Source organism: Phyllopteryx taeniolatus, chromosome 11 (genome assembly GCF_024500385.1).
Source record: "Phyllopteryx taeniolatus isolate TA_2022b chromosome 11, UOR_Ptae_1.2, whole genome shotgun sequence".
NCBI lineage: Eukaryota > Metazoa > Chordata > Actinopteri > Syngnathiformes > Syngnathidae > Phyllopteryx > Phyllopteryx taeniolatus.
The window spans coordinates 7,559,271-7,585,501 of NC_084512.1; the positions used below are offsets into that span (position 1 = coordinate 7,559,271).

Consider the following 26,231-nt stretch of genomic DNA (forward strand, 5'->3'; position numbering starts at 1 on the left):
AATTATGACCAAGTTAAAGGAAGCCAGAGAAAACCCACGCAAGCATGGGGAGAACATATAAACTCCACACAGGACCCTGAAGCCACCAAATGACAAATGACACCAAAACCCCAAAAAAACAAAAACAAAACAATTCTAAATAGTTCTGACTTTTGTTCAGTTGACTTGCCTTGTAGTAAATCTACTGTACATTGAATGTAAAAAGTCGACACATATATATTCAAATGCTAGGCTTTGTCATATTAAGAAATGAGACCAAGATAAACAATTTTCCAAAATTGATTTGACTTACTGTATACGTAACCTGTACAACACAATTGAAAAAAAATATTTTACTGAGGGGACGTAAAAAAAAAAAAAAAAAAAGATTATATGGTTGCATAACTGTACACACTCTCTTTAACTCGGGATGTGGCTGTGTTCAGATCACATTCAAACTCGTGTTAAGTGGAAGTCAGCACATACCTGCCACCATTTAAAGTGCCACTGACTAATCCCAGCTAAAGTTCAGATGTTTTAGTAAGGTTTTCTGCCATTTTAGTCATTACATCTTACATCTGCAGAGAACGTCCTTAACATTAGAAGGATCTTATTGTTCAATGGTATCAGTCAAGAGAGGGGTACAAAAGAATTTCCAAGATACCACAGAACACAATGAAGCCAGTCATCATCAAATGGAGAAATTATGGCACAACGGCGACATTATCAAGAACTGGACGTCCCTCTTAAATTGTCGACAAAAATAAAACTGGTCAGGGAGGTTGCCAAGAGGCTGACAGCAACACTGATGAGGCTGCAAGAATTTCTGGCAAGTAGCGACTGTTTGGTACACGTGACAACAATCTCCCATCTTCTTCATATTGTATGTCTAGGCTGTGAGGTAGGGTGGCCTTACCTTACAAAGAAAAACGTCCTAGCCTGGCTATATTTTGCAAAACCACACTTTGAATCTCCCACACACGTGGGAAAATGTGTCATGGTCCGATGAAACCAATGTTGAACTTTGGGCTGTAATTCTAAAAGGTTTGTTTGGTGCAAAAAACATCACTCCTCATCATCACAAAAACACCGTACTTGCAATGAAGCATGGTGGTGCCAGTGTCGTGCTTTGGTGCAGTTTTTCTTAACCTGGAACTGAGAGACCTTAGTCAAGGTGGCAGGAATTATGAACAGTTCTAGAAAGCAGAAAAAACAAACTTTATTAGAATTAAGTTATATAATTCTAATAAAGTTATATAAATAGTTTGCACACCCTCTTATAAGCTTATAATTATGTAGAATTATAAGCTTATAAGAGGGTGTGCAAACTTGTGCAACCACATTATTTCAATTGTTTGTTTTTGTTTTACTTTCCGTCTTGAAAAGATTTCTTTTTTAAATCATGTTTCGTAGGTTATTGTCTTATTAATGGTGGAAAGGGTTTTGAAATGATTTACCTTGATCTCTGTTTTTTTAATATCATTTCAACAGCAGTGTGTAGACTTTTTTTTTTTTTAAATATCCACTGTACGTGCCCTTAGCAAAAGTGACAATCCACAGATAGAAAATTTGCAGTATTTTTTGACTTACTGACACGAGCTTTTAAAAAAATAGATTGTATCGACTCTTATTTTTGTTTAATTCTTTAAGATCCAGGAGGTTTATTTTCATATGTATAGAAAAGCATGAGGTTAACAAAGGTTCAAATGATCAATTATTTCTAATAAAAGAAAATCTATCTCCATTTTCTATAGTGTGTGTCATGATTGGGGTTGCATGTTGACTTTCGGCATGTACACCCTGCACTGGGCAGTCAATCATGTAGCACACACAGTCGAGACAAACAACCATCCACATCCGTGGACAACTTTGAGTCTGCACTGAAGCTAACGTGCATGCGTTTGGAATGTGGGAACAACCCGGAGAAAACCCGTGCAAGCAGAGGGAATACTTGTGTATTCCACACAAAGATTCAAACTCAGGACGTCAGAACTATAAGGCAGACATGCTAACCAATATATATGTTTTCCATGTTTGTCATCAAACTATGCTGTTCTATTTTTCGACATTTCTTGATCGTATGTAAGTCATGGACAAATGTACAAATGCTGTTTATATTGGAGAGCATGTATATATATTGTTTCCACTGTTAATGTAAGACAGTGTAGCGTTTCAATATGAAGGAAAAAAATGATAATGACCCATGTGTGGCGTTGGTTGCTGTAATTGGAACGGCACACAAATAACCCTTTAACAGATTATTCAACAGTAATTTGCAAGCAAAAGTTCATCTTGTTTTGTCACACTGACCTACTTTTTACATAATACAACAGGTTGGGGATGTTTTTGTTTTCTCTCAAAAACTAAGGCACTTAGTCGTGCCGACAACGACGGATGCTACAACTGGTCTCTGCAATCAATCATCCAATCCCTTTACAAAAATACTTGAAATCTCCCGTTGTCACATTGAAAGTCTTCACTTCTGCAGGAAGCTATTTCAGTGATCATGGGTATTTTCACAATGCAAAAATGCATGTATGCACGTGTTGATCATCATGTTGATGATTATGTATGTAATAGTGATGAAGGTTTGTCTCGGAGTCTTACTCGTTGCTGCCACAATGTTTCGTATCACATTTCCTCCAGGTCGTTCTGGAAAACACACGTTGGACCAGTCGGGCCACCCATTTCCAGTCAAGCTCCACCTCGTCTCGGCTGTCACCCTACCTGTCACAAGCCTGCAATCAATAACACCCTGACAATGCAATGCACTGTACTACAGTGATGTTATCTAATCTAATTACACTGTGGTTATAACAGGCCAGCTCTTTCATTGGTTTTTCAAACAGGACATTTGCATCTGTGTTTGCACTCGTGAACTGAAATTTTTTTTTTTTTTACATTTTATATGTGTCTCAAAGGGTTTCTAGGGTGGCTGAGATCAACTATGAACAAAATTGAAAACAACTTCAGAAACTGTAAAATACTTCAATTTTGTTAATTTGGTGGTTTAAATGTAGATCTATTTAAGACTTTCTAAAAGTAATTACCATTTTGCAAATGTGTTGTTTATTAGTGTAAGTATGTTTGTTAATGTATGCTTCTATCATGTCTTAATGTGCAACAAAGCCATGCAACGATACATAGATAAAATATACTTTGTTTATGATGTACTGTAATGTGCAAACCTTTTATGTAACAATAGAGTCCTCAGCTCAACAAGTCAGTGCAAGGCTATAGATGATATGCTGCTATAATTTAATTATTTGTAATTTAACTGATGAAAGGATGCCCACTGCGCATACAGTCATCTTTTGTGTCACTACGTTCGCTTAGATAACAGACATTCTCAGTGATACAACATTTTGCAAACCTTTTGCAGCAGGCTTTAATTATAGCAATTATAGCTTATGTGTTCAGGCTACAAAGACTCTTGCTTCAATATTATAACTCACAGAGCAGGGAAAATCCCACCAAAGCTTTAAGACAATTTGACAGTACAGTACGGTATTTGACAGTAGTCAGGAAGAAGACTAGCATCCCTCTACCAACTAGTTGTCTTTATTTTTTTATTTTTTTTTATTTTTTGGGGATTCAAACTCTGACTCTCTGGTTCCAAAGCAAGTAATTTTACCTCAAATCCTTCCTTTTTTGGCTTTATTGTTACTATTTGCTATTATTATTGTCTATGTCTTAAAGAAGTTTTTTTTTTCTTTTGTTGTCTTTATGTTTAGCTGGCTGCTTTCTTTAACGGCAAAATAAATTGCAATATATTGCAGAAGCATCTAAATTGTAAAATGTAACCATTTTACATAATTTGAGTTTTTCATTCGTCATATTGTCCTACTTATCATGTAAGTTGGGGATATTTTGGGACTTTCTCTTTAACAGTGTGTCAAACAAAACCAAAAAAAATGTGATCATTAAGATGGCCTGTCCCATGAACAAACGTCTATTAGGGAAAAATAAAATAAAAATGCACATCAGTCACTGAAATAAGTGAGATTGACAAAAATAATAATAAATAATAATTTACTGAAGATTAACTACTTAAAATCATGCATTGCTTTTGTGTGGCATTTGTGTAGACAAGCAAAATTTCAGTATTTAAAAAAAAGAAACTGACAATGAAACTGGCCTCAACACAAATGATGGTAACATTAACTTCATATTTTGCTGCACAACCTTTTGAGGCAATCGCAGCAAACCAAGGATTTCCGGAACTCTCAGCGAGATGTTTGATGTATTTCCACTCACTCACTCCTCGTGAGCTAACTGTCTCAAGTTTGAAGGGTCTCTATTCCACATTGCATGACAAATTTTATCCCAGAAAAACGCAGCTCGCTTGAAGTTGACAACACCTTCACTTCGGTGTATATGTCACGATTCTTCACTTCTGCAAGAAGCTCAGGCAGGGATCGCATAAGAATTGACAGAACATTTTCGCGGCCGGCGGCACGGTGGCCGACTGGTTAGAGCGTCAGCCTCACAGTTCTGAGGTGCGGGGTTCAATCCCCGTCCCCGCCTGTGTGGAGTTTGCATGTTCTCCCCGTGCCTGCGTGGGTTTTCTCCGGGCACTCCGGTTTCCTCCCACATCCCAAAAACATGGGATTAATTGGAGACTCTAAATTGCCCGTAGGCATGACTGTGAGTGCGAATGGTTGTTTGTTTCTATGTGCCCTGCGATTGGCTGGCAACCAGTTCAGGGTGTACCCCGCTTCCTGCCCGATGACAGCTGGGATAGGCTCCAGCATGACCGCGACCCTAGTGAGGAGAAGCGGCTCAGAAAATGGATGGATGGATGGATGGATGGATTTTCGCGGGCATGCACTTGCATGTAGACCCGCGATTAGTGGTCATGTGTGCAGACTGACACTTGCAGCAGCGTGCCTCGCGCAAAGTTGTCTAACTAGAAGCAATTGCAGGGTCAAAGACATTTTAATTGAAATACTGTAGGCATCTCCACGTTGGATAGACTGACATTAATGCTGCTGTGTCCTTTGGACAGTCCATTAAGGAGAGGTAGTTACAGCAGAACAGGTTTGGTGATCTCCATGTGGGTTGGCTCTCACTTGACTCCATATAGTGCAGGGGTGGGCTAACTTTGTGCTCAAGGGCCACGTTTGATTCTTCAAACAAACAAGGCCAGGTTATTGTAACATGGTTAAAAAGACTTTTGCATGTCAAATTGACACTGTTGTGACTTTCAGCTTGTCCCATTCGTGTTAGGTTTGCAACAACAACAACAACAAAAATTATGCATAATTTATTTGGCACTGTTTTTACACTTACCACCTCTTTTTTCCACCCGCAGCAGTGGCCGGGAATCAAACCCACACCATCGGTATGAATGGCAGCGCATGTTCCACTAGACTACAAGTGTTAATGCGCCAAATACATTTTTATCAAATAATAAGTTTGAATTAGCAAATGTAAATCATTTTCACCAGCCAGTTAGAAAATAGCTATATTCGTGCAATAAATGTAATAATTCTTGATCATGTAAATGCTCAGTGCGTTGCCAGCTGTATGTGGCCCGCAGACCATACTTTGCCCGTCCCTGATGTAGTGTTTGGTCAAAATAAACCGTCTTTGTCTTTGACCTGCATAAATCACTACAGTGTAAAAGGTCCCGGGGCCCTTTACATGAACCCTAAATATCAGGTCCACCATCAGCCCAAGTATCTTCCCACACACTTTGACATCACAAGCCAATACTTTCTTTTCCCAGGATACTCACAGCATCATCTCACAAATGGCAGCCAAACCTTCACACGCCTACGATAGTAATACCACATCGGCATTTTAATGCAGTCGGCCCCACGGTGAAGCCGCTGCTGACGGCTCTGCGCACACGCCCGCTCCACAGCATTGACATCACTCGGCTCGTTTGGTCAAACCACAATACGTAACTTTGCACTCACTGCTCGTCTTCAAGAGAAACTGACAGCAGCCGCCTCCTCACACACTTTACTCTTCTCCATATCATGGGGGAATTTCCCTATAATGTCACTATCATATTTTATAGATAAATGCAACTACATCCAGTTTGGTGCAAAAGCAGGCACTGAGTTTTTTTAGATTTTGCCTTTTGCACAGTGGTCCATCCATCCATTTTCACCGTGCAATAGAACTATTAAAGACCATCAAGAGATAAATACGCGCATTTCATGGCAGTCCAGTGCAAATGTCATCCGAACAACAAAATCAGAAACAATGATAACAATAATACATGCCATAACCTTGTCGATAGAAGCCGTTGACAGAGCAAATGGCGCTGGACCACGGAAATACACTCCTTGCATAATTGTACTGACAAAAGTGCATAACGGTAAAGACATAGACAGCTTCATAGCAACCATTTGAGTTACACAATTTAGATGCGGTGCCCTTCAAACTCTGCAAATACAAGTGCATAAATGATCCGAACTACTCATTAAACCCATTACACTCTTGTCTTTGTACATTCATAATAACGGTTAAAAAAAAAATACAAAATTGTTCTGACACTTTCAGAAATGCATACATACCGATGCAAAAAAAAAAAGAAAACTGAACTCTTAATACACTAAGATGCATTTGTGTTAGTTTTCATGGAAAATTAATATTAAGCAATAAGAGAGAGAGAAAAAAAACTATAAATCCCAAAATTTCATTTGCATCTTAAGAAAACATAATTTAATGTAATTTGGGACACATAACAGTAAAGACATTTTGACATTAAAAAGTGTGAAAAATATCACTTTAGAACAATTTCTGTTCATAGAAACAAATATGACCTTTTGATTTATAACAACTGCCAATAATTCAAATACTCAAATCAGTCTAATTAACGATTTATTTTCGAAATGAAATTCCGTGCGCTACGTCTTAAACGTTAGTCATCAAATTATATGAAAATGACCGATATACTTCCCACTCACGATCGACTCAATACCCTGAGAATGGAATGATCTGGATGAATGAGAATATTTACAGGTACTACCCACTTTGCACTCATTGTACAACTATTACTGTAGCATAATTGGACTTTATTTATTAATGACCAAATACCAATATGCCACATGTCAATCTTCTGCCCCCTCCCCCATCTTCTTTACATGACATTTTAAATTCTCCTCGATGTCTGTTCGTATTTGTTTTCACGTTGTTGGCTGTTTTTATATTAGTATACATGCGGGATGGATATAGTATCTATCTATCTATCTATCTATCTATCTATCTATCTATCTATCTATCTATCTATCTATCTATCTATCTCTCTCTCTCTCTCTCTATCTCTCTCTCTTTTCTCTCTCTCTCTTTCTCTCTCTCTCTCTAGCTTTGTTGTGGCAATTGAGTATTTTCCTTCACAAGAGCGTTCTCTGTTGGAGGAAACGTTGCAATGCATCATTTGCACTACTCAGTACTGTACTGCTCCGAGAGTGAAAAAGAACGTCAATTTGTTCCCCATCACTTTAAATGTTCAAATTGAAAATACAGTACTAATTTCTAAGGCATGTCAGTCATGAGCCCGAAGAAACCTCATCTTTTTTTTGTCGCCCTAACAAAACAATAATTCATTCAAATACAGACTACAGTACAACAAATACTATCATTTGCTACAGTAAAATCAAATACTACTAACATCCCCCTTAAACTTTTACACGGTCCAAAAGGCGAAATTATGCAATATACCAGGTGCACCGGAAGGCATCGCGAGACGCGTTCAGGAGCGTTCGGATTATTTGACACTGTCCGGACATTTTTGTGCGATGGACTCGCAACCGCCACCAAAACCGTGGGAACGGCGGATTCCCGGGACCATTGGGACGCCGATAAATTACAGGTAAACACACGGAGCAGTTTGCTGTCCTAATGTGCGGCTCGTTAGCAATATTTGTCGACGTACTGGCAGTACCAACGTCGCGTGTTTGCTAAGTAGCGATGCTAAAGTCCGAGTTCAGCGGAGCGGACGTGAAAAGCGAGACGTCTGTAAAAAGCGTGATGGTAATGAACAAATATCATATCACTATTGTACTATATCGCTATTTGTCACCACCTTCAGAAGTGGCAAGGAAACTATTGTCGTGTTGTTTTGCTAACTCAGTAGCCTGGCCTAATATCGTGGCCTTCCAATGTGTTCGAAATGAAGATACTAGTGCCGCACCTCTTGCCCATAGTATTCAATAACACAATGTGGTTCTTCCTCCTCAACGGGGCACGGGACTGTTACTCTGGTGCTCTTATTTATTCGCATTTGAACTAGTATTATTCGATTATTCATAATTTATTTAAACAGAGATAGTACACAAATAGTAACCTATGCAGAGCTGGCAGAAGTACTCATACTCTGCATTTACAGATACCTTTCTTTAAAAAGGATAACGTTAGTTACGATTCAACTCCTTTACATTGGTAAAAGTAAAAACAATAATAATAATAAAAATTTAAAAAAGGTACACCCTCTGAAAGGTATTTTAGTGCAAAAGAAAAGTAAGAATTACTGCCATTTGTATACATATATATTTTTGTAACTTTGCATTAATGGGGGGGAAACAAAACAACTGCACACAAAATGGTTTCCCTTTTTTATTAACTTGCATGATACTCAACTGAAAAGAACAAAAATTGGACATGCTACCAAAACGTGTTCTCATGGCTTTGCTAACATTTTGGATGAACTGACTTAAAAAAAAAAAAATGTAAATATAGTTGACCATAACAACATTAAAAAAAATCATTTTACTTGTATGTGTTTATTCATATTAGACTGACAATGTTTGAAATCAACTAAGGAGTAGAAAGTACAGATGTCTGTTTTTAAATGTCGGGTTGTAAAAATAGTCTTCTGAAATTTGAATACTCAAGTATGTGAAAAATCTACTTAAGTACAGTGACAAAGTATTTGTACTTTGTTACTTGAATCTACTGAACCCATGTACATCTGTTCCTATGACCAAACAGATCTACAGACTTTGGACCTCCTGCAGGCCCCTCTATTGGCCCTCCTGTCCTAAGCAGAGTTGCACCTCCGCTACCTCCACGTCCCATGCAGCAGTCCTACCGTCCGGCTTATAGCTCCTTCACCTCCTCTTATAGCCCCTATGGGGGCTCCGTCTACGGGGGCTACAGCCCGTACAGCCCTTACAGCGGCGGCTACGGCCTCGGAGGTTACGGTCGCTTCCCGCGAGCCGAGGATGCCGCCCCCAGTCGCTTCGTACAACAGGCGGAGGAAAGCAGCCGTGGCGCTTTCCAGTCCATCGAAAGCATCGTCCAAGCCTTCTCCTCAGTTAGCATGATGCTGGACGCCACTTTCTCAGCTGTCTATAACAGCTTTCGTGCTGTGCTGGATGTGGCGAACCATCTGACGCGGTTACGTGCGCACCTCACCAGGGTTTTGTCTGCATTTGCGTTGGTGCGCACCTTGCGATACCTCTACCGACGTTTACAGAGACTGCTGGGTCGGGGGTCCGCCGCTGAAGTTGAGGATTTGTGGGAAGACAGTGCAAGCGATGCCCTGGCAACAAGTTCATCCAGAGGCTCTGGAGCAGGAATGGACGATCAGACTGTAAAGTCATGGCCAATCTTTCTGTTTTTTGCCGTCGTCCTGGGTGGACCCTACCTAATTTGGAAACTGCTCAGCTCTGCCACTGGCTCTGAAGACAGAGGTGAGATTTTTGTCGCATACAAGATATTATACTTGAAGAAAAAGTTTGATTCACATTATATGCGCTCTGTCGAGGCAATTCTTATGGTGTTTGGGTACATCTGATCAAAGACTGGTTCGTTTCAGTCGGTTCACTTTACTGGTCTCAGCATGCTAGGAAGAGATTTGACCTTAGCAAGATTGGGCAAGCAAGAGCCCCTTTTACACCGCAGGAACCCGTTTGAGGAACGTCCCTAACTACCTTGGTAGTTTGAGTTGCCCCTGTTTTTCTACCAAAAAAAAACCTACCAGGGTACAGACGGTTCCTCAAGGATTATTTAGTTCCTTCTGTTCCCCAGGGTCTTCTTAAAACTACCATGGAATCTTGAGGGGGCGGGCTGTACAAACGAGGGCTGATTGGATGACAGACGTCTGTGGCATCACACCATTTGTTTACTTTTCACATTCAGAGCCAACATTACTTGTTGTATGTGGTGCTACGTAAGGCCCGAAATAAGTGGATTAAAACACATTGAAAAGCAAACTTTGGATCACAGACTTTTAAGGTTTTTGTGCTACAGTTTCTTTAGTGAGCATCTTTGGAGAGGAAAACGCATAAACATCCATCAACTCAAAAACATTGGGCCGATTGTTCTGATATTTTCGGAGGTGTAAGTAGGCATAAATAGAGATGTACACATACATTTTGGTGACGACTGACTACTAGTCTTTTTACATTAAGCAACGTTGAGCCTTTGCCCGGGAGATGCTCGTCGGGTGTCCGCCATGGCAGCCACGCGTGCCCATCAAAGTCTGCCACAATGCACCCTACAGAAGTGCCTGTGTAATCCAAAGGAAGTGTTTACAAATGTCTCAGAGGCAGTTTTTCCTCACCAGTAAAAATTTCGTTGTCATGCTAGTATGCCCAAAATTGTCCTAGTGTGCGGTAATGTCATAATACTGCTGTGGTCCTTTTGCTCATGCTTTTAACAGGTATGATTATGTTGTCTCACAGCAACTAACTGGGCCAGTGGAGAGGATGACCATGTTGTGGCGAGAGCAGAGTACGAGTTTTCAGCTTCATCCGAGGAGGAGATTGCTTTCAGAGCTGGCGACATGCTCAACCTCGCACCGAAAGGTGAGGATAGGGAACCCAGACTGACCATTTCTTCTTAACTAGTGAGCTTTCTTTTGGCATTATCAGTTTGGAAAGATTACATTTGAATGGAATGCTTGAAACAAAACAAAAAAAATCTGCAAAAAGCCAAGTGATTTGTTTAGTATGCTTATTAAATGGAAAAATAGCATCAACATGTTTTATTACATGTATAAAAAAAACCAAGCAGGTATTCCTTTATACACATAAAGTGCTGTAAAAAGTATTGGCCCCCTTCTAAAATTCTTATATTTTTGCATCATTCCCCCACTTTAATGTTTAAGATTATCAAACAAATGTAAACATCAGATAAATATAACCCAAGTGTTCTTAAAATGCTGTTTATAAAAGTTTATTTCATTTATTAAGGAAAAAAAATATTCAAAGTTACCCTGGCCTTGTGAAATTGTGAAAAAAAAAAATGTATTGATTAATTGTGGCTAATCACAATTTTGGGTTAATTTTCACTGATCACACCCAAGCCTGATTACCTCCAGACCTCTTCAATCAAGAAATCACTTAAACAGAATCTGTCGTGACAAAATCAAGTTGGACAAAATATCTAAAAAAGCTATAACAAAATGACACGATCCAAAGAAATTCCAGAACAGTCGAGAAATAAAGTAATTGATGGCTATCAGTCTGGCAAGGGTTACAAAAGCCATTTCTAAAGCTTTCGGATTCCACCGAACCATAGGGAGAGCCATTATCCTCACATGGAGAAAACATGGAACAGTGATGAACCTTCCCAGGAGTGGCTGGCCTACAAAGATTACCCCAAGATTACAGTAATGACTCATCCAGGAGGCCAGAAAGGCCAGAAAGGAACTCGGGACAATTTCTAAAGAACTGCAGGCCTCCCTTGCCTCAGTTAAGGTCAGTGTTCATGATGCAACAATAAGGGAGAGACTGGGCAAAAATGGCGTCCATATCAGAGTTCCAAGGCGAAAACCACTGCTGACCTAAAAGAACAGAAAGGCTCATTTTACTTTCATCCATCCATCCGTTTTCCGTACTGATTATCCCGACTAGGGTCGCGGGCGTGCTGGAGCCTCTCCCAGCCGACTCTGGGCGAGAGGCGGGGTACACCCTGAACGGGTCGCCAGCCAATTGCAGGGCTTGTCTTACTTTCGCAAAAAAACATCTGTATGATTCCCAAGACGTTTGGAAGAATAATATATGGACTGACGAGGTAAAAGTTGAGCTTTTTGGAAGGTGTGTGTCTTGTTACATCTCGTGTAAATGTAGTACAGCATTTCAGAAAAAGAGCATCATACTGACAGTTAAACATGGTGGTGGTAGTGGGATGAGCTTGGGCTGCTTCTCCTTCAGGACCTGGATAACTTGCTGTGATTGTTGGAACCATAAATTCTGCTCTTTAACAGAAAATCCTGACGGAGAATGTTCAGCCAACAGTTTGTGACCTCAAGCTGAAGCGCATTTGGGTTCTGGAGAAGGAAAACGATCCGAAACAAACCAGCAAATCAACTTCTGAATGGCTAATAATAATAAAAAAAAAAAAAAAAAACATTAAGGTTTTGGAGTGGCCTCGTCAAAGTCCAGACTTGAATCCGATTGAAATGCAGTGGCATGACCTTCAAAGAGCCGTTCATGCTTGAAAACCCTCCATTTTTGCTGAATTCAAACAATTCTGCAAGGAAGAGTGGGACAAAATAGGTTCAAAGAGATTTGAAAGACTCATTGCCAGTTATAGAAAACGCTTGATTTCAGTTGTTGCTGCTGAGGGTGGCCATGGTTTAGGGGGCCATGACCTTTTCACACGGAGGCAGGTAACTTTGAATAGTTTTTTTTTTTTTTTTCCTTAAGAACTGAAATCACCATTCTAAAACAGCATTTGAAGTTCACTTGGGTCATGTTTGTTTGATATTTACATTTGTTTGATGGTCTTACACATGAAAGTGGGGAAACTATGCAAAAAAAAATTTAAGAATCTGAAGAGGGAGCCAATACTTTTTCACGGCACTGTACAACACTACAGTTGCTGTGACGCAACTTGTCCCAATGCACAGTAATTACCAAAATAAAACCAGTCTTGCTTTAAATTCTTTATCTGTACAATCCAGTGCTATTTTTCTTTTGTTTGTGACAGCTCCCATTATTGCATCTTGAGAAACTTAGTGCGTTCCTCTTTGTTTCAGAGCAACAGCCCCGTGTGCGCGGCTGGCTGCTGGCTAGCCTAGACGGTCGGACCACAGGACTCGTCCCAGCCAATTACGTCAAGGTCCTCGGCAAGAGGAGAGGCCGTAAACAGGCAGAGATGGAAAGGCTCGCTCAGGACCAGCAAGGGAACTCTCAGGACTCCCGGACTACCCTCGCCACAAATGTGAATCCTTCGTCTGAGGAGTTGTTAGAGTCTGCGTACAAAGAAACGCCAACTTCCACCAGTGTGGGACTTTCAAATTCCAGCTCCAGCACAGTGGTTAACGTCCCGGAGAAAACCGACCTGTGAAGCTTCTGCAAGTTTGAATATATCTGTATGCAAGTCTGTTTTTTTTCCGGGTTTTTTAATGGCACACGTTCAACTGTAACGGTTGACTGATTAACAGTGAACACTTTTTCTTGTTTCTTCATAATTGGTAAGCATCACTTTGCAATTTCCCAACTTATCCTAAAATAATTTAGATAAAATGTGTGTAATCCTGCTGTTTATCATGCAAAATCACAAGTGTGAGTGTTCATAATGAGAAGCAACTAATTTTGACCGCTTCCTTGAACACAAAATACTAGTGTAAATAACTAATGAAATAATTTTGGCAAATAAATGCTTTGAAAAATCCCAATTGTGTTATTTAATCTACTTCAAACATTTCATTAGTTTTTAATTCCACTTAATGGCTTGAATGAAGGCGAACTTAACTTACAGGACTTGTTTCTGATAAAGATACTGTATAACATTAAACTTGGAGGGAACGGGTCAGCCGTCGTCTCTTAGCAACGGGACGCTAAGGCTTCCGCCTTCGGTTTACGACAGGAGCGAATAAACCAACAAAAGCGCCTGTAACAATTGCATGGTTCACACCGAAAGCTTTGCTATTAGGAGCGTCTCCTATCTGCGTGGTTTCTGAGCGCATAATTGGTAAATATTTGTTAGGTTATTGTTTTTGTTTGGTTATCCGGAGCGAACGCCCGAACTGCCGCGATAAGCGAGAGCTAGTGGAGCGTTCAGGGTAGAAATAATTTGTGGACAAAAAAAATCGTTCGAGACAGACGTTGTTTGCGTGCAGTATTGCGAACGATTTACAGTAACATTAACCACAAAAAATGATTTTACTTTATCGGTATATATGCAAGGACATTGTTTATTAGAAGAAGAAAAAAAAACTACGCATAAATCCATTACAATGCCGCCGCGTCTCAACAACCGCTAATTAATACAGAAATTACCAGGAGTCACTGAAGGCACCACACCGTGTCCGGCAAAGTTAGCTAGCATTAGCAATGCCGTTAGCCGCCGATAGGACGTCTCAGCATCAGCATCAGCATCACCGACTCTCAACGACAGAACACGCGTCGATATATTTTCCAGTCTAAGGCAACAGGAAACCATCTGTTTGACAGCAGTTAAGTATGTAACTGATGAATTGTGAGTCTGCTATTTTCTGTCTGGGTCGATTTGGCAAAGAAGATGGCCACTTGCTTGCAGGAACATACAGTAGAGGGGCTCGGCCTGCGTTAGCATCATCTCTCCAGCACCACTGTGACGAGAAACAAGCATGTCTACATATCCTTGTCTTTATTAAATGTCATTGTTGTCGCAGACAAGACAAATGCAACGCTGGGAATGTGATAAACCGTTATTTCTTTCTATACTTAATAATTCAAACTTTAACCCCCAGTTATCTGCATTAGTAAGGGGGAAGCATCCAAGTCTCCGAAGTCGGGGATTGGATGTGCGTTGTTACGTATACGTTAACATTCTTAATAATGAAATTGTTTGCCAGTGGGATCAGACAAAATCATTTAATATTTTGAACATTTTAGCAAATCAAACTTATCTCTCCACGTGCCGCTATAATGAGTAACATTTAAAATACAGTGCTGGAGAAGGCCTACGTGTTCAACTAATAACGAGGAGGAAGTTTAATTCCTAAACAGTATACCTGTATTAATTCATGTAAGCCAATATAAAATTATGCACAGTTTTGAAAAAAGAAACTGTATTAAAAATATTTAAATCTTCTTTTGCATACCCACTATAGCGAGCCCACGTACCACACTTAGCGAATCACTGGTGTGCACCTTGTGTGTGTGTGTGTTTTTTTGTAGTTTTTTGGGGGCAGAAATGAGTCGCTGCTCTTTGGACAACAACAACTTTCCGTACGACAACAATGTCCTGGTTCTGGACATGGTGCTGGGTTCCCTCTGGGGACTGTCCCAGCCAATAAACTGGGACAGTGTGGCCAAGCTTGTTCCAAGCTTCACTCCCAAGGAGGTAAATACTGTACACAATTGTGTCCGTCTGTGATCTGCTATCTGGTTTATAATACAGAACTGCTTACTGGATATTACAGTGCGCACTTCGATTTGAGGAGTTGAAAACTTCTGGAGGTCTTCCTCATGCGGACGACCATTGTAATGCAGGCACAATAGGAGCGCCCTCAGATGGCATGTCCACCATACTGGACACTGGTCAAGCAGCGGGGACAGGAAGTAATCACAGTGCCTGTAAAGTTACAGGTGAAGTTCCTAAAATGCCTTCTACTTCTGGACCTCTCTACTTTGTTGCCTTGTTGTCCATGTCATCTTAAAGAGTTAGGGATCAATTTTCGTACTATATATTTAATGTTGAAACTGATGAACGTTATTGAGTTTTTTTTTTGTTGTTGTTGCAAATATTCATTTTGAATTTGATGCCTGCCACGCATTAAAAAAAAAAAGCTGGGACAGGGGCAACAAAGGAGTGGCAAAGTTGAGGAATGCTAAAAAAAAAAAAAAAAAAAAAAAAAAAAAAAAACCTGTTTTACACAACATCCCAACTTCATTGGAATTAGGGTTTGTAAATAAAAACAGAATAGAGGGATTTTCTAATCATTTTCAACCTATATTCAATTGAATACACTACAACGTCAAGATACTAAATGATGCCTGTTGTTGTTGTTGCAAATATTCACTCATTTTGAATTTGATGCCTGAATTGCATTGATTTGCAAATCATTGTATTCTGTTTTTATTTAGGTTTTACGCAACGTCCCAGCATCATTGGAATTGGGAGTTTGTACACATCCAGCTCCAACGAGCGTTCATTTCCGTTTGCAACCGCGATGTAGTTGCCAGACAAGCTAACAGTTACCCGAGCGTCTTCTGGTTTTTCTTCTATAAAAGTGCTTTGAAAATCCAAAATCTACTGCTACTCTCCTTTGTATTTTGTGGCCTTGCAGGCCGCAAATCAACACTCTCAGGAAGTGTTTGTGCACTGGAGAAGAAAGACAAAAGAGTCTTGACTGAGGATGGTGACAAACCTCAAAAGCTAAGAGAGTACGTTTACACCAAACCACAGCACACACTTGTCTTCTGTATCTTAGTGTAACATACAATGATGCCAAATTGTCCCCGCACAGCCCCAACATGGTTATCCACGTGTGCGATGAGACCAAGAACCTGAAGCAGGACTTCGCATGTCCCAGAGATCTTCTAATCAAAGAGATGCGCTACTTTGCAGAGTATTTGTCTGTGGGCTCGCAGAGATGGGAAGAAGTGGACATCTCGGTTCACTGCGATGTTCAGATCTTCGACTGGCTCATGAACTACGTCCGGAGGAACTCATCCAAGGATAAACCTCGGCTCGGTACAGTCCTCTTACATTTACAGTGAACACATTCCACATGGGAGTACCTGAGCTGTCCCTTGCACATGTGAACTGGCTGGACTTATTGTTGTGTTTGGTGGGTCATTGGCTGTGTGTTGTGTGTTGTTGGTTGGTCATATGGTGTTTGTTGGTTACAGAGCCCAGCAATGTGATCTCAATCCTCATCTCCTCCGAGTTCTTGAAGATGGACACGTTAGTAAGTGTGTTGATGTACGACACTGGGTCATTGCTGTTGATTTTAGGGCATCTTGTTTTATTCAGCTAATTATTAACGCTTTTAGAAAGGTCTCGCTCTGAATGTTTGGAAGTCCTCTTTCCATGCCGGTGGAGTATTCAACAGAGTAATGGAGTAGTTACCATAGCGGAGGATTTTGTTCTTCTTTAGACCACAAAGCAGTTCAGAATCACCCTCAGTTTCTCTCATTTGGCCTCAATTGCTTTAATACATGATTATCCATCCAACAATCCCACACAATCGTTTTTCATGAACGGTTAATAGATTTTTATGCACATCACTATTCCAACTACTTGTAGTCTTTTACATGTAATGAATATATGGTAATAATTTGTCAGAGAAAGCAAAAGTTCCTATTGTTGCTTAGATGTAAAACGTTTGCCATCTACGTACGTATCCAGTATACAGTTTACACTTGCTAAAGTGAATTTTGAAGTGAATTTGTCGAATGGGTATCTGGAAATGACACGAGAAAGTAGAAAAAGACAATATAGATATCAAAGGAATATGTGTATCCCTATTCATGCCCCCAATAAATGCATCCTTCTGTACTATTTGAAAGGATCCTGGTCATTTCTAATCTTGTGCCTTCAATCAACAATCCATGTTTTTGTGGATTTTCTCTCGGTATTCCAGCTTCTTTCCACATTCCAAAGTCATGCGTGTTTGATTAATTGAAGATTCTATATTGTTCGTAGGTGTGAATGTGAGTGTCAAATTGTGAATAGTTGTTTGTCTATATGTGCCCTGCGATTGGCTGGCGACCGGTTCGTCTCTTGCCCGTAGTCAACTGGGATAGGCTCCAGCTCACTCTCAGCCTTAATGAGGAAAAGTGGTATAAAAAAAATGGATGGCAAAACAACACATAACCCTACATACATTGGCCACATTCTTGTGTCATTTCCAGTCAGCAGTTACCCTTTCAACTTTATTGAAATCCCTGAAACTGAAAATTGGGTCATGATATAAATACCTTTGGGATCGTACTACGTAGTTCAATGTAGGCAACAATTTCCCGAGAACCATCATGCGTCTGTATCTGCACAGGTGGACGAGTGTGTCCAGTACTGTCACAAACACATGAGCGCCATCGTGGCCACACCCTGCAACATGAACTGCATCAACAGCAACTTGGTGTCGCGGATCGCCGAGCTCTTCAACCACAACGAGGCAGACGACGTCAGAGACAAAAAAGATAAATTCAAGAGGTGAGAAGTTCTGTGGATGGATGACTTCACTTTTTTTCCACTCCTGTCTCAAAGTGTCTTGTGAGTGACTTGTGATGTCATCCTTCTACAGTACAGGTCAGGTCAGACGTCACATACGTTACAAAAATTTAGACCTTTTACATGTTCCACTCACTGACATGTAGTTGATGTGGTCAGACATGATCGTGACTAAAAGAGTGACTCTTTAGCATCATTCAGACAGGACCAACTCTGATGAAATCAAAGTTAGTACATTTAATCAGTCGATTGTGCCCATAACTAACTCCCCTAAATAAACATGGAGAATTGTAAGACGGAATGTTTGTCATCTTGCTTCACAACATAAAAACATGAAGGCACGTAAAAATTGAAAGATAAAACTCATGTAAATGTTAGCCAAGCATCACCCAAAAGTATGCACAGCAATGTGGTATAACAGTAAAGAAAACAAATTGGATTTAAAATCAATTATTTCAGAAAGTTGTGCTTATTCTGTAAAACAACATTACATGTACGCGCTAAAGCGAGCACTTGTGATTAAAGTGTAAACAATTAGCCACCTAGCAGCTCGGACAAATGGAGTAACTATTATCCACTCCTACCTCACCCCTAAAAAATATTGGCAATATTAATGCCAGCCGAACTTGATGAGTCCTAACCCCTCCATTTAAAATCACAAACACTTTCCCCCTAGTAGCTGCCATTGTTGTTATGATTGTCATTATTGTGAATATTTTCCATCTACTTTTATTACCTTGATTCTGAGTCACAAAGAAGCTGCAATGTATCCCACCTGACTGAGGACAAGAGATATTTTCAGTCACTGAGCTGCCACTAAAATGGAATAACAACTCTCTCCTATTCTCTCTCCCCTTTCACTGTACAAAGCAAATTGTTCCAAAAGAAGATTGAGCTTCTCTTCGACCCAAACTACCAGAACCGAGATTCTCCAAGAAATGCCACAACTCTCTACAGGTAAAGAGAGAAATATTTTCATACATCCAGTGCTGTGGAAGTAAAACAGTTTTTTTGTGTGTTGTGGCGTTTCAATCTGGGATAAACTTATGGCTGCAACAATAAGTGGCGTTTTTATGTGGGGGGGGGGGGGGGGAATGATCGGGTTCTGACTACAAGGCTACATATGGTCCCTAACAAATGTATTCGACCGCCGAGCATAAAGAGAGTGGCCAGCATCACGAGGTGCTTTAATGTTTTACCATTTTGAACGTGAATGAGGAATTTCAAACTGAATTCACAAATTTGACACAGCTCACTGGGCTTCTCTGAGAAGTCAGAAATTAATCAAGCGTCAACATATTTTTCTGTTTAGGAATGCAAGTGCTGTATGTAACTATAATGTCACGTTAATCAAGAAACACTTTTCAGTTTTTTTTTTCAGCCATGTTTAACGCAAAACAGTAAATGTAAAAATTCAGCTTGCTGAGTCATCTCCAGGCGCATACAGTATACTTGTCATGATTAATGCAAGCATTGGCATTGCTCTGGAAGTTATTAAATATAACAACCACCCTGCACGAAAGAAATACTGTAATCACAATTCAGCATTGTGTGTAATCTAATGAAATAACGGCAAGACCTTTATTGTTGTCAATGTTTTTCAAGTATTTAACTGGCTTTAAATTTGATCCTTGTCACTCAGTAACATTTGCTGTCTTCCACAATCAGGTGCGGTCTGTGCTTGAAGATGCTGACTGAAGACACACAGAGGAAGATTTCGTGTGTGGCAGGCAAAATCAATATTGACTCTCATGGAGAGATTGTCTATACACACTCAAGGTATGACAGAACATCTTTTTTGACTCAACGGAACTCCACCTCACATGGATGCCACTTGTGAATTCTGGACGCATCATCACATGATCTTTGTGTGGGTTTGTGCAGGGAGAAGAACTGGGATGCCAATGAATATGTTAGCAGTCTACACGAGGAGCTCAAATCATGGGCCCTGGTTTACTGGAGAATCTGGGGAACCATCAACTGTCTTACCTGTTCCCGTTGCCAACAGGTTTGCATATGCAAGAAGAAACATTATCAAATGTTTTTTTTTTTGTTCTAGTGTTTGTGTTTTGTGTAGGAGTTTGTATGTGCAGAGCTGACCCATTGCCGGTACCACCCAGAAAGCGTCATGTACCCCAGCTCAGGGGTGGGCAAAAGCTGGAATGGGACGGGAATCTACCCCTGCTGCAACCAGACGGTACTGCGCTTTGACCCAACTGGTATGCCCAAGGTACAGTATATGGAATTAGGGACACAGACACAATTGCATTTCAAGAGGAACATATGACTGCCACTACGCTGAGATGCCTTCATGTGATTTTCGTGCCGTACACGAGATCGTGTAAATGCGTGTGGATTAACGTGTACATTCAGGGTTGTAGAATGCGAGACCACATCGTGAATGTGCCGAACGAGGACGACTGTGATGAGGCCACCTCGGCTCACACCAGAGTCCTCAATGACCTCCTGCTGCACAGAGACGCCGTGTGTGTGTCTGACTCGCCACCTGCCGTTCGGTAAGTGTTTTGTAACCTGAAGTCAGTGGAATCTTTGTGATTGAACGCAATTGGTTCCGGGATGCTGCTCAAACTGAAATTTGTTTTTACTTTGAAGTCAGCATCAGACTGTCTGACTGTGTCTGTCTTTCTGCCAGAGATGAAGAGTGCCCAACCAATGTGGAGAAGGACTGTGATGTCCTCTTAGAACCAACACTGCTCAGACCTCCAAGAGGAGAATTGAGCACTGTAAGTCTTTCTCTTTGTTTTCTACGCTTTTTCTCTTTTTTTTTCCATTTCTGACATCGAGTACTTTCTCTTTCAACCAGTTTTCTCTTTTGAAAAACTGGAGTCTGCAACTGGTAGGACTGCTCCTTTTTACGTCTGTACAAAATTATAGTAACCAATCAATAAACTGCAGATTAGATTAGTTTTTATTCATCTTGAATTTAATCACAGAGGTATTGATTTAACAATGTTTATTATTGTGGATATAGTTTGCAGTGGTGTAGAACTGCACTGCATCATAATGACAGGTGTGTATAATATTTGGACTCTTTCATGTACAGTAAATATGTATAGTTCTAAACCACTGCAAACGACCACAATAAAACTAACAACTGACAATTACAGTGTGAAAAAACAAAAACGTAGCATTATTCTATTTGTAAAGGAATCGTTTATTAAAGAAAATTATTATTAGTACAAGTGGTCCTAATGTAGTGGCTGCCTGGTGTATGTGTCACTTTTTTTTAATGATGGACTGGTGTATTATTCTCACATCACGATCAAGCTTCACCTTCAAGAAAAATAGAAAAATAAGTCAACAAAACACGAGTTCTGTTCAAAGATCAGCCGTGAATTCAACCCTGCCTGCCTGTTTCTCATGTCGGTGAATCATGAAAATATGCACTAAAAAAAAACCCTTACAATATGAACTGGTCCTTCCAGAGGCGGCAGTCGCTCCTGTCAGAGGATGAGGAGTACACCACTGGGTCGGAGGTCACCGAGGATGAGGTGGGAGATGAGGAGGAGTTGTCCAAGATGCAAGGTGATGTTGCTGCCTTTTGACAAACCACATTATTGTGTGTGGGGCCCATCATGGAGATCTGTTCACCCTGGGACGCACATGTTCCAATGGTCATTAATCCCAAACCACTTTTATAGATGGCAAATTTGCACATTTAATTTCGTTAAATAGCTTTAGAAAACATGAACATGAATACACTTACCGCGAATCACATGTTCAAACTGCCATCCAAAACACATTTTAAAGAAAACTTCCATCCATCCATTATCTGATCCGCTTCTCCTCACTAGGGTCGCGGGCATGCTGGAGCCCATCCCAGCCGCCATCGGGCAGGAGGCGGGGCACACCCCGAACTGGTCGCCAGCCAATCGCAGGGCACATAGAAACAAACAACCATTCGCACTCACAGTCATGCCTACGGGCAATTTAGAGTCTCCAATTCATGCATGTTTTTGGGATGTGGGAGGAAACCGGAATGCCCGGAGAAAACCCACGCAGGCACGGGGAGAATATGCAAACTCCACACAGGCGGGGACGGGGATTGAACCCCACACCTCAGAACTGTGAGGCTGACGCTCTAACCAGTGGTCCACCGTGCCGCCTAAAAAAAAAAAAAAAAAAAAAAAAAAAAAAAAAAAACAAAAACAAAGGAATAAGTCTATCAAAGTGGCGCAAAATAAATATGGTCAAATAATTAGGCATTACAACATGACAAATGAATTATGCTGGGGTCCATTGTTTACAAACATTATGAAATGTCCTATCCATAGTTCAAGAATTCATTTGAGTGATGTGTATATTACACCACAAATGAAATCGAGCAAACTTGTTATCGTCTTAATTTGACTCTCCTAGTCCAATGTACATTAGCCGTGCTGTTGCCAGACTACCTCGATTTTGAGGCTGTGTTTCCATGGTAACACTCAGACGAGCTGGAGGCAGCACTTTGTTAGAGCACGTTGACCTGACGAACCGATGATGTAGCAGAGCTACTGCCGCTTGAAGAAGCCACAGCCTGAAGTCTAAACATGGCTGCTGGAAGTTAGTTGTTCTGTTACCCAAGTCTTCGGTGAATTACGAGTTGGTGTGCGTGTCATGTTCTCTTCCTCACCCTTAACATCGTCTTCGCGCCGGTAGAGAGGTAGTGTTGGCAGGACAAATTAGTTTTGATTCGAACTTTGCACACACACACCTTTTCCCCATGACTCCTAACACGTAAAAAGCTTCTCAAACTTACAATGAAGTAGATCTTTTTTTTAATTATTAATAAAAACAGATGGCGTGTTTCCCAAAACAAACCAAATCCACACGAGAGTGGAACCTCAAAATTGGACCAATCTGTTTCACAATGTGTGGGAATCTCAGCGTTGTCCTTACTTACTGTATAGTCTCAAAAATGGAAACTATATCTCTTACAGGATAAAATTGCCGCCGTCATAACATCTACAATGTGATGTAAGGGGTGTCGAACTCATTTTTGTCACGGGCCACATTGTCATTACGGTTTCCCTCAGAGGGTTGTGTTAAATATTTAATGAGCACAAAAATTGCAAATAGGTGAGTTTTCAAGCGAATAACGAGGATATGTTTAAATATATATATATATCAGCTCATAGGGGAGTTTGCTAATGCCAAATGGTGAATATGCAGGGGTTCATTGTATACTGAAATTAAAATGTGAGAAGGGTTTCACAGAGAGATGAATGACACACACTGATCCCGATGAAAGACTGTGAAATGTGCATATTTGTGACAATAATTAATGGCCAGTTTCCCGGGAGAAAAAATTCTCCCCAGTGTTGTGAAATGAATTTGTAGTATTTTATGGTGCTCTAAAAATGTGTATGCCTGTACCTGACTTGAAGGGCTGACTCTTCATGTGTGGCTGTTCGGAACAAACCATTGGAGTTTATTATCAGTGACACATAAGTGAAGCGCACGTGTACTAAGAAACTATTTATAGCACCTACTTATCTGTTCATTTTCTTTCAAAGTGGGCTACACATATAACAATGTTTAATGTTCTCTTTTTTATCATTCAACTTCATATTGAGCACAGCACAGTGGTCTCGTAGTAGTGCTATAGAGTGAAGCATTTTGGTCGAATGTTTTTCCTCAGCTTGTGATAGGAATATACAGTAAATACAGAAGGGAAATCCCGAATTTTGTTTTGTTTCTTATTTTGTACAACTTTGATATTTAATCTGGCTTTATTCATCCCTTTCTTAAAGGTCTGCTTTGAAATGAATTTTGCACATGTAATCTAGTCTTCATGTTGAAAAGTCTGTTTTTGAAAAATAAATGTGCTCTGACATTGTTTGTCTATACAGTATGTGCCCTGTGATTGACTGGCGACTGGTGTATCAGTGATTCGCTGTCCCGAAAGAGGACAAATGAAAATGAATGGGTGGACATACTGTATATTTATTATGTAGATTTTACACTTCATATTTCTTTCCTTGACCAGCAGATAGAGACAGATTCCACTGTAAATACCTCCTCATGTTCTTGTGTGTGTCAGCAGCTGCCAAGAAGGCCAAGAGGAACAACAGAGTTCTTAAAAAACAAATTTCCTCGCCAAACCTCCAGCGAAAGGTCAAACCAGATAAAGTGAGTCACAGTTTGCATACACAATATGAACGTGACTTATGACATGCGTAATTATTTATTCTGACAACAGTACCTGTGATTTGCAAATATAAATTTCTTTCTACAGTCACAGTCCGGAGACAAAACTCCTTTCATGTGAGTTCATCTGTGGAAACAATAACTTACTACTATTAAAATTGTTGTTATTACATTGTCCATGCCCAGGCAACACAAATCACTTATATACTTGACTAGACTATTTTAGAACAGGGGCTTTAACTCCACAAGATGCTTTTGTTGAATAACGCAGTGATCATTTGTTATTTGCGGGCTGTAGAGTGAGTGTCCAGAAAAGTAAGTGGGACAGTACTCGTTCCATGCGGTACAACCAGGATGCTCAGAGAGAAGAAGGTAAATTCTCTGGAGATGTTTAAACAGCTCTCATCGCTTGTGTTTGCACACGTTTACATTACAGCACTTCATTTTCTTTCCTAACAGACCAGCGTCGCATGGCCGAGATCATCGACTACCTCACCAAGATGCGCTTTGGAGACCAGGAACAAAACAGATGCAAGGACACAAAGGAGGTGTGTGTTGAATAGTGTGTCGCAATACATGCAAGATATGAGTTTATTTATTTATTGTGTGGGTGTGTGTGCGTATGTGCGCCCATGTGTACTGTTGCAGCCAGTAGGAGGAATCTACTCCAGACTAGAGGCACAATTCAAGAGTTCAACTCAAAGCAGACACACCTTCGACAAGACACCAAGGTGGGGTTATTGATAGTAGACCCCCGTTGAGGTGAAAATCGGTAAGGTACAACTTAATTCAAACAAGAAGCTGAACGACAATATTCAGCAAAAGTGTTTGATGCATGACTCAACCAATTAATTTCCAAGAAAGTCCACTTCTGTGCCTTTCTGTGACTCCTCCAGCCTCTCTTCCCTCTGAGAATGTCCTGTTTGAAGCCTTGCAATGGCGAGGTACTGTTGATGACTGTTAACGTCTTGGTCTCGTGATATCGTGTTAACAGGATGATGAAGAGGACTGCTAAAGTAGCCATTTTTATTGAACCAGGAAATGTATTGGTTGATTCATAGATCAAATTAGTAGTGAATTTTGCCATTCAGCTCCTTGTTAAAGTTGAGTTGTGCAAAACGTACTGTCAAGTACTTGCCTAGTACATGAACCTTAAGCTGGATACAGGATAAATGCTCAAACAGCTTTCCATAGAACTTCATTTTGGAAAGTCAAATACCCTGTAAATGTATAGAAGATGGAATGGAAGCTGTGAGTCTTTTGAAGATACAAATGCTTAATTCAATTAATCGATTAACTGTTTTGTTTCTCTGTGTCCCCTTGTAGACCTAAAATACGCTATGCTCAGATCCGGCCAAATGTAGAGAAGTGACGGCTGAGGCTGTATATTAATCTAATAATGTGCTCCAGGCATTTCTACTTGCTCCGTGGCCATTCATCAACCCCCCACCCGCCTTTCACCCCGAGCAGCCGTCGATCGAGCGGTCTCTTCTGCTAAACTGAGGTGACCGTGTAGGGATCAGCATGCGCTGCAGTTTGTTTGTGCAGCTGTGTTCAGTCCTTGAAAAACAAGGAGCTCCCTGGACCTGGGTCAGCTTATGGGAAGCGCCGCTCTGACTGTTTGCACTTCTCAAGTGTTTCTGGAGGATTTATTTTGGGGCCACAGGCAAGTGGGAGCAGGGGAGGGGCTTCAAAAAGGACAACGTGAGAGTGTATCATAGTAGCTCACATAGTGTATGATACTAAGAAAACATGTTTCCGGTCTGACCTGTGCTCCATGACAGCTACAGAGTAGCGAGCATGAAGCAAGAATGTGCACATGTGTGATTGGTGAGCTCTGTGACCCCCATCTTCATCACCATCACTTAACTTTGCAGCCTTGCAGTTACCACAATCCTTGTTTAATGAACGGGGAGGGGTGATAAATAAATAAATAAATGTGTTTTCACTCACTATCAAGTTGACAAATCTTGACAATCGCTATACTAGACTGCTTTAAACAGAAATAAAACATAGCAACAGAACAC

General features: G+C 40.5%; 2 protein-coding genes and 1 long non-coding RNA gene across 8 annotated transcripts; 2 read left to right on the forward strand and 1 right to left on the reverse strand.

Moving 5' to 3' along the window:
- Positions 1–7,670: 7,670 nt before the first annotated feature.
- pex13 (peroxisomal biogenesis factor 13) lies at positions 7,671–13,560 on the forward strand. 2 transcript variants are annotated; one of them, XM_061788959.1, is made up of 4 exons: positions 7,671–7,807; positions 8,926–9,629; positions 10,623–10,745; positions 12,923–13,560. In XM_061788959.1, the coding sequence occupies exons 1-4, from the start codon at positions 7,734–7,736 to the stop codon at positions 13,231–13,233; spliced, it is 1,212 nt and encodes a 403-aa protein (XP_061644943.1). In that variant the 5' UTR covers positions 7,671–7,733; the 3' UTR covers positions 13,234–13,560. The 2 variants fall into 2 exon arrangements, with proteins under 2 accessions (XP_061644943.1, XP_061644944.1); XM_061788960.1 differs by lacking the exon at positions 7,671–7,807 and adding an exon at positions 7,821–7,968.
- Positions 13,561–14,115: 555 nt separating this feature from the next.
- sanbr (SANT and BTB domain regulator of CSR) lies at positions 14,116–26,228 on the forward strand. Of its 5 annotated transcripts, none has more exons than XR_009790676.1 (21): positions 14,116–14,349; positions 15,051–15,216; positions 15,296–15,461; positions 16,163–16,259; positions 16,343–16,569; positions 16,728–16,786; positions 17,873–18,033; positions 18,922–19,008; positions 19,720–19,830; positions 19,936–20,059; positions 20,129–20,281; positions 20,425–20,567; positions 20,705–20,795; positions 20,876–20,908; positions 21,498–21,597; positions 24,098–24,186; positions 24,293–24,321; positions 24,503–24,576; positions 24,664–24,752; positions 24,857–24,935; positions 25,531–25,579. XR_009790676.1 is itself a non-coding variant. In XM_061788955.1 (21 exons), the coding sequence occupies exons 2-21, from the start codon at positions 15,067–15,069 to the stop codon at positions 25,574–25,576; spliced, it is 2,112 nt and encodes a 703-aa protein (XP_061644939.1). In that variant the 5' UTR covers positions 14,126–14,349; positions 15,051–15,066; the 3' UTR covers positions 25,577–26,228. The 5 variants fall into 5 exon arrangements, 4 of the variants coding, with proteins under 4 accessions (XP_061644939.1, XP_061644941.1, XP_061644940.1 ...); XM_061788955.1 differs by having other exon boundaries at positions 14,126–14,349; positions 24,853–24,935; positions 25,531–26,228; XM_061788956.1 differs by having other exon boundaries at positions 14,128–14,349; positions 24,101–24,186; positions 24,853–24,935; positions 25,531–26,228.
- Positions 21,526–22,545, reverse strand: LOC133485380 (uncharacterized). The gene is made up of 3 exons (XR_009790678.1): positions 22,467–22,545; positions 21,779–22,177; positions 21,526–21,664 (listed from the first exon to the last, which is right to left on the reverse strand). It is a non-coding gene; the product is annotated as an uncharacterized LOC133485380 (long non-coding RNA).
- Positions 26,229–26,231: the final 3 nt, after the last annotated feature.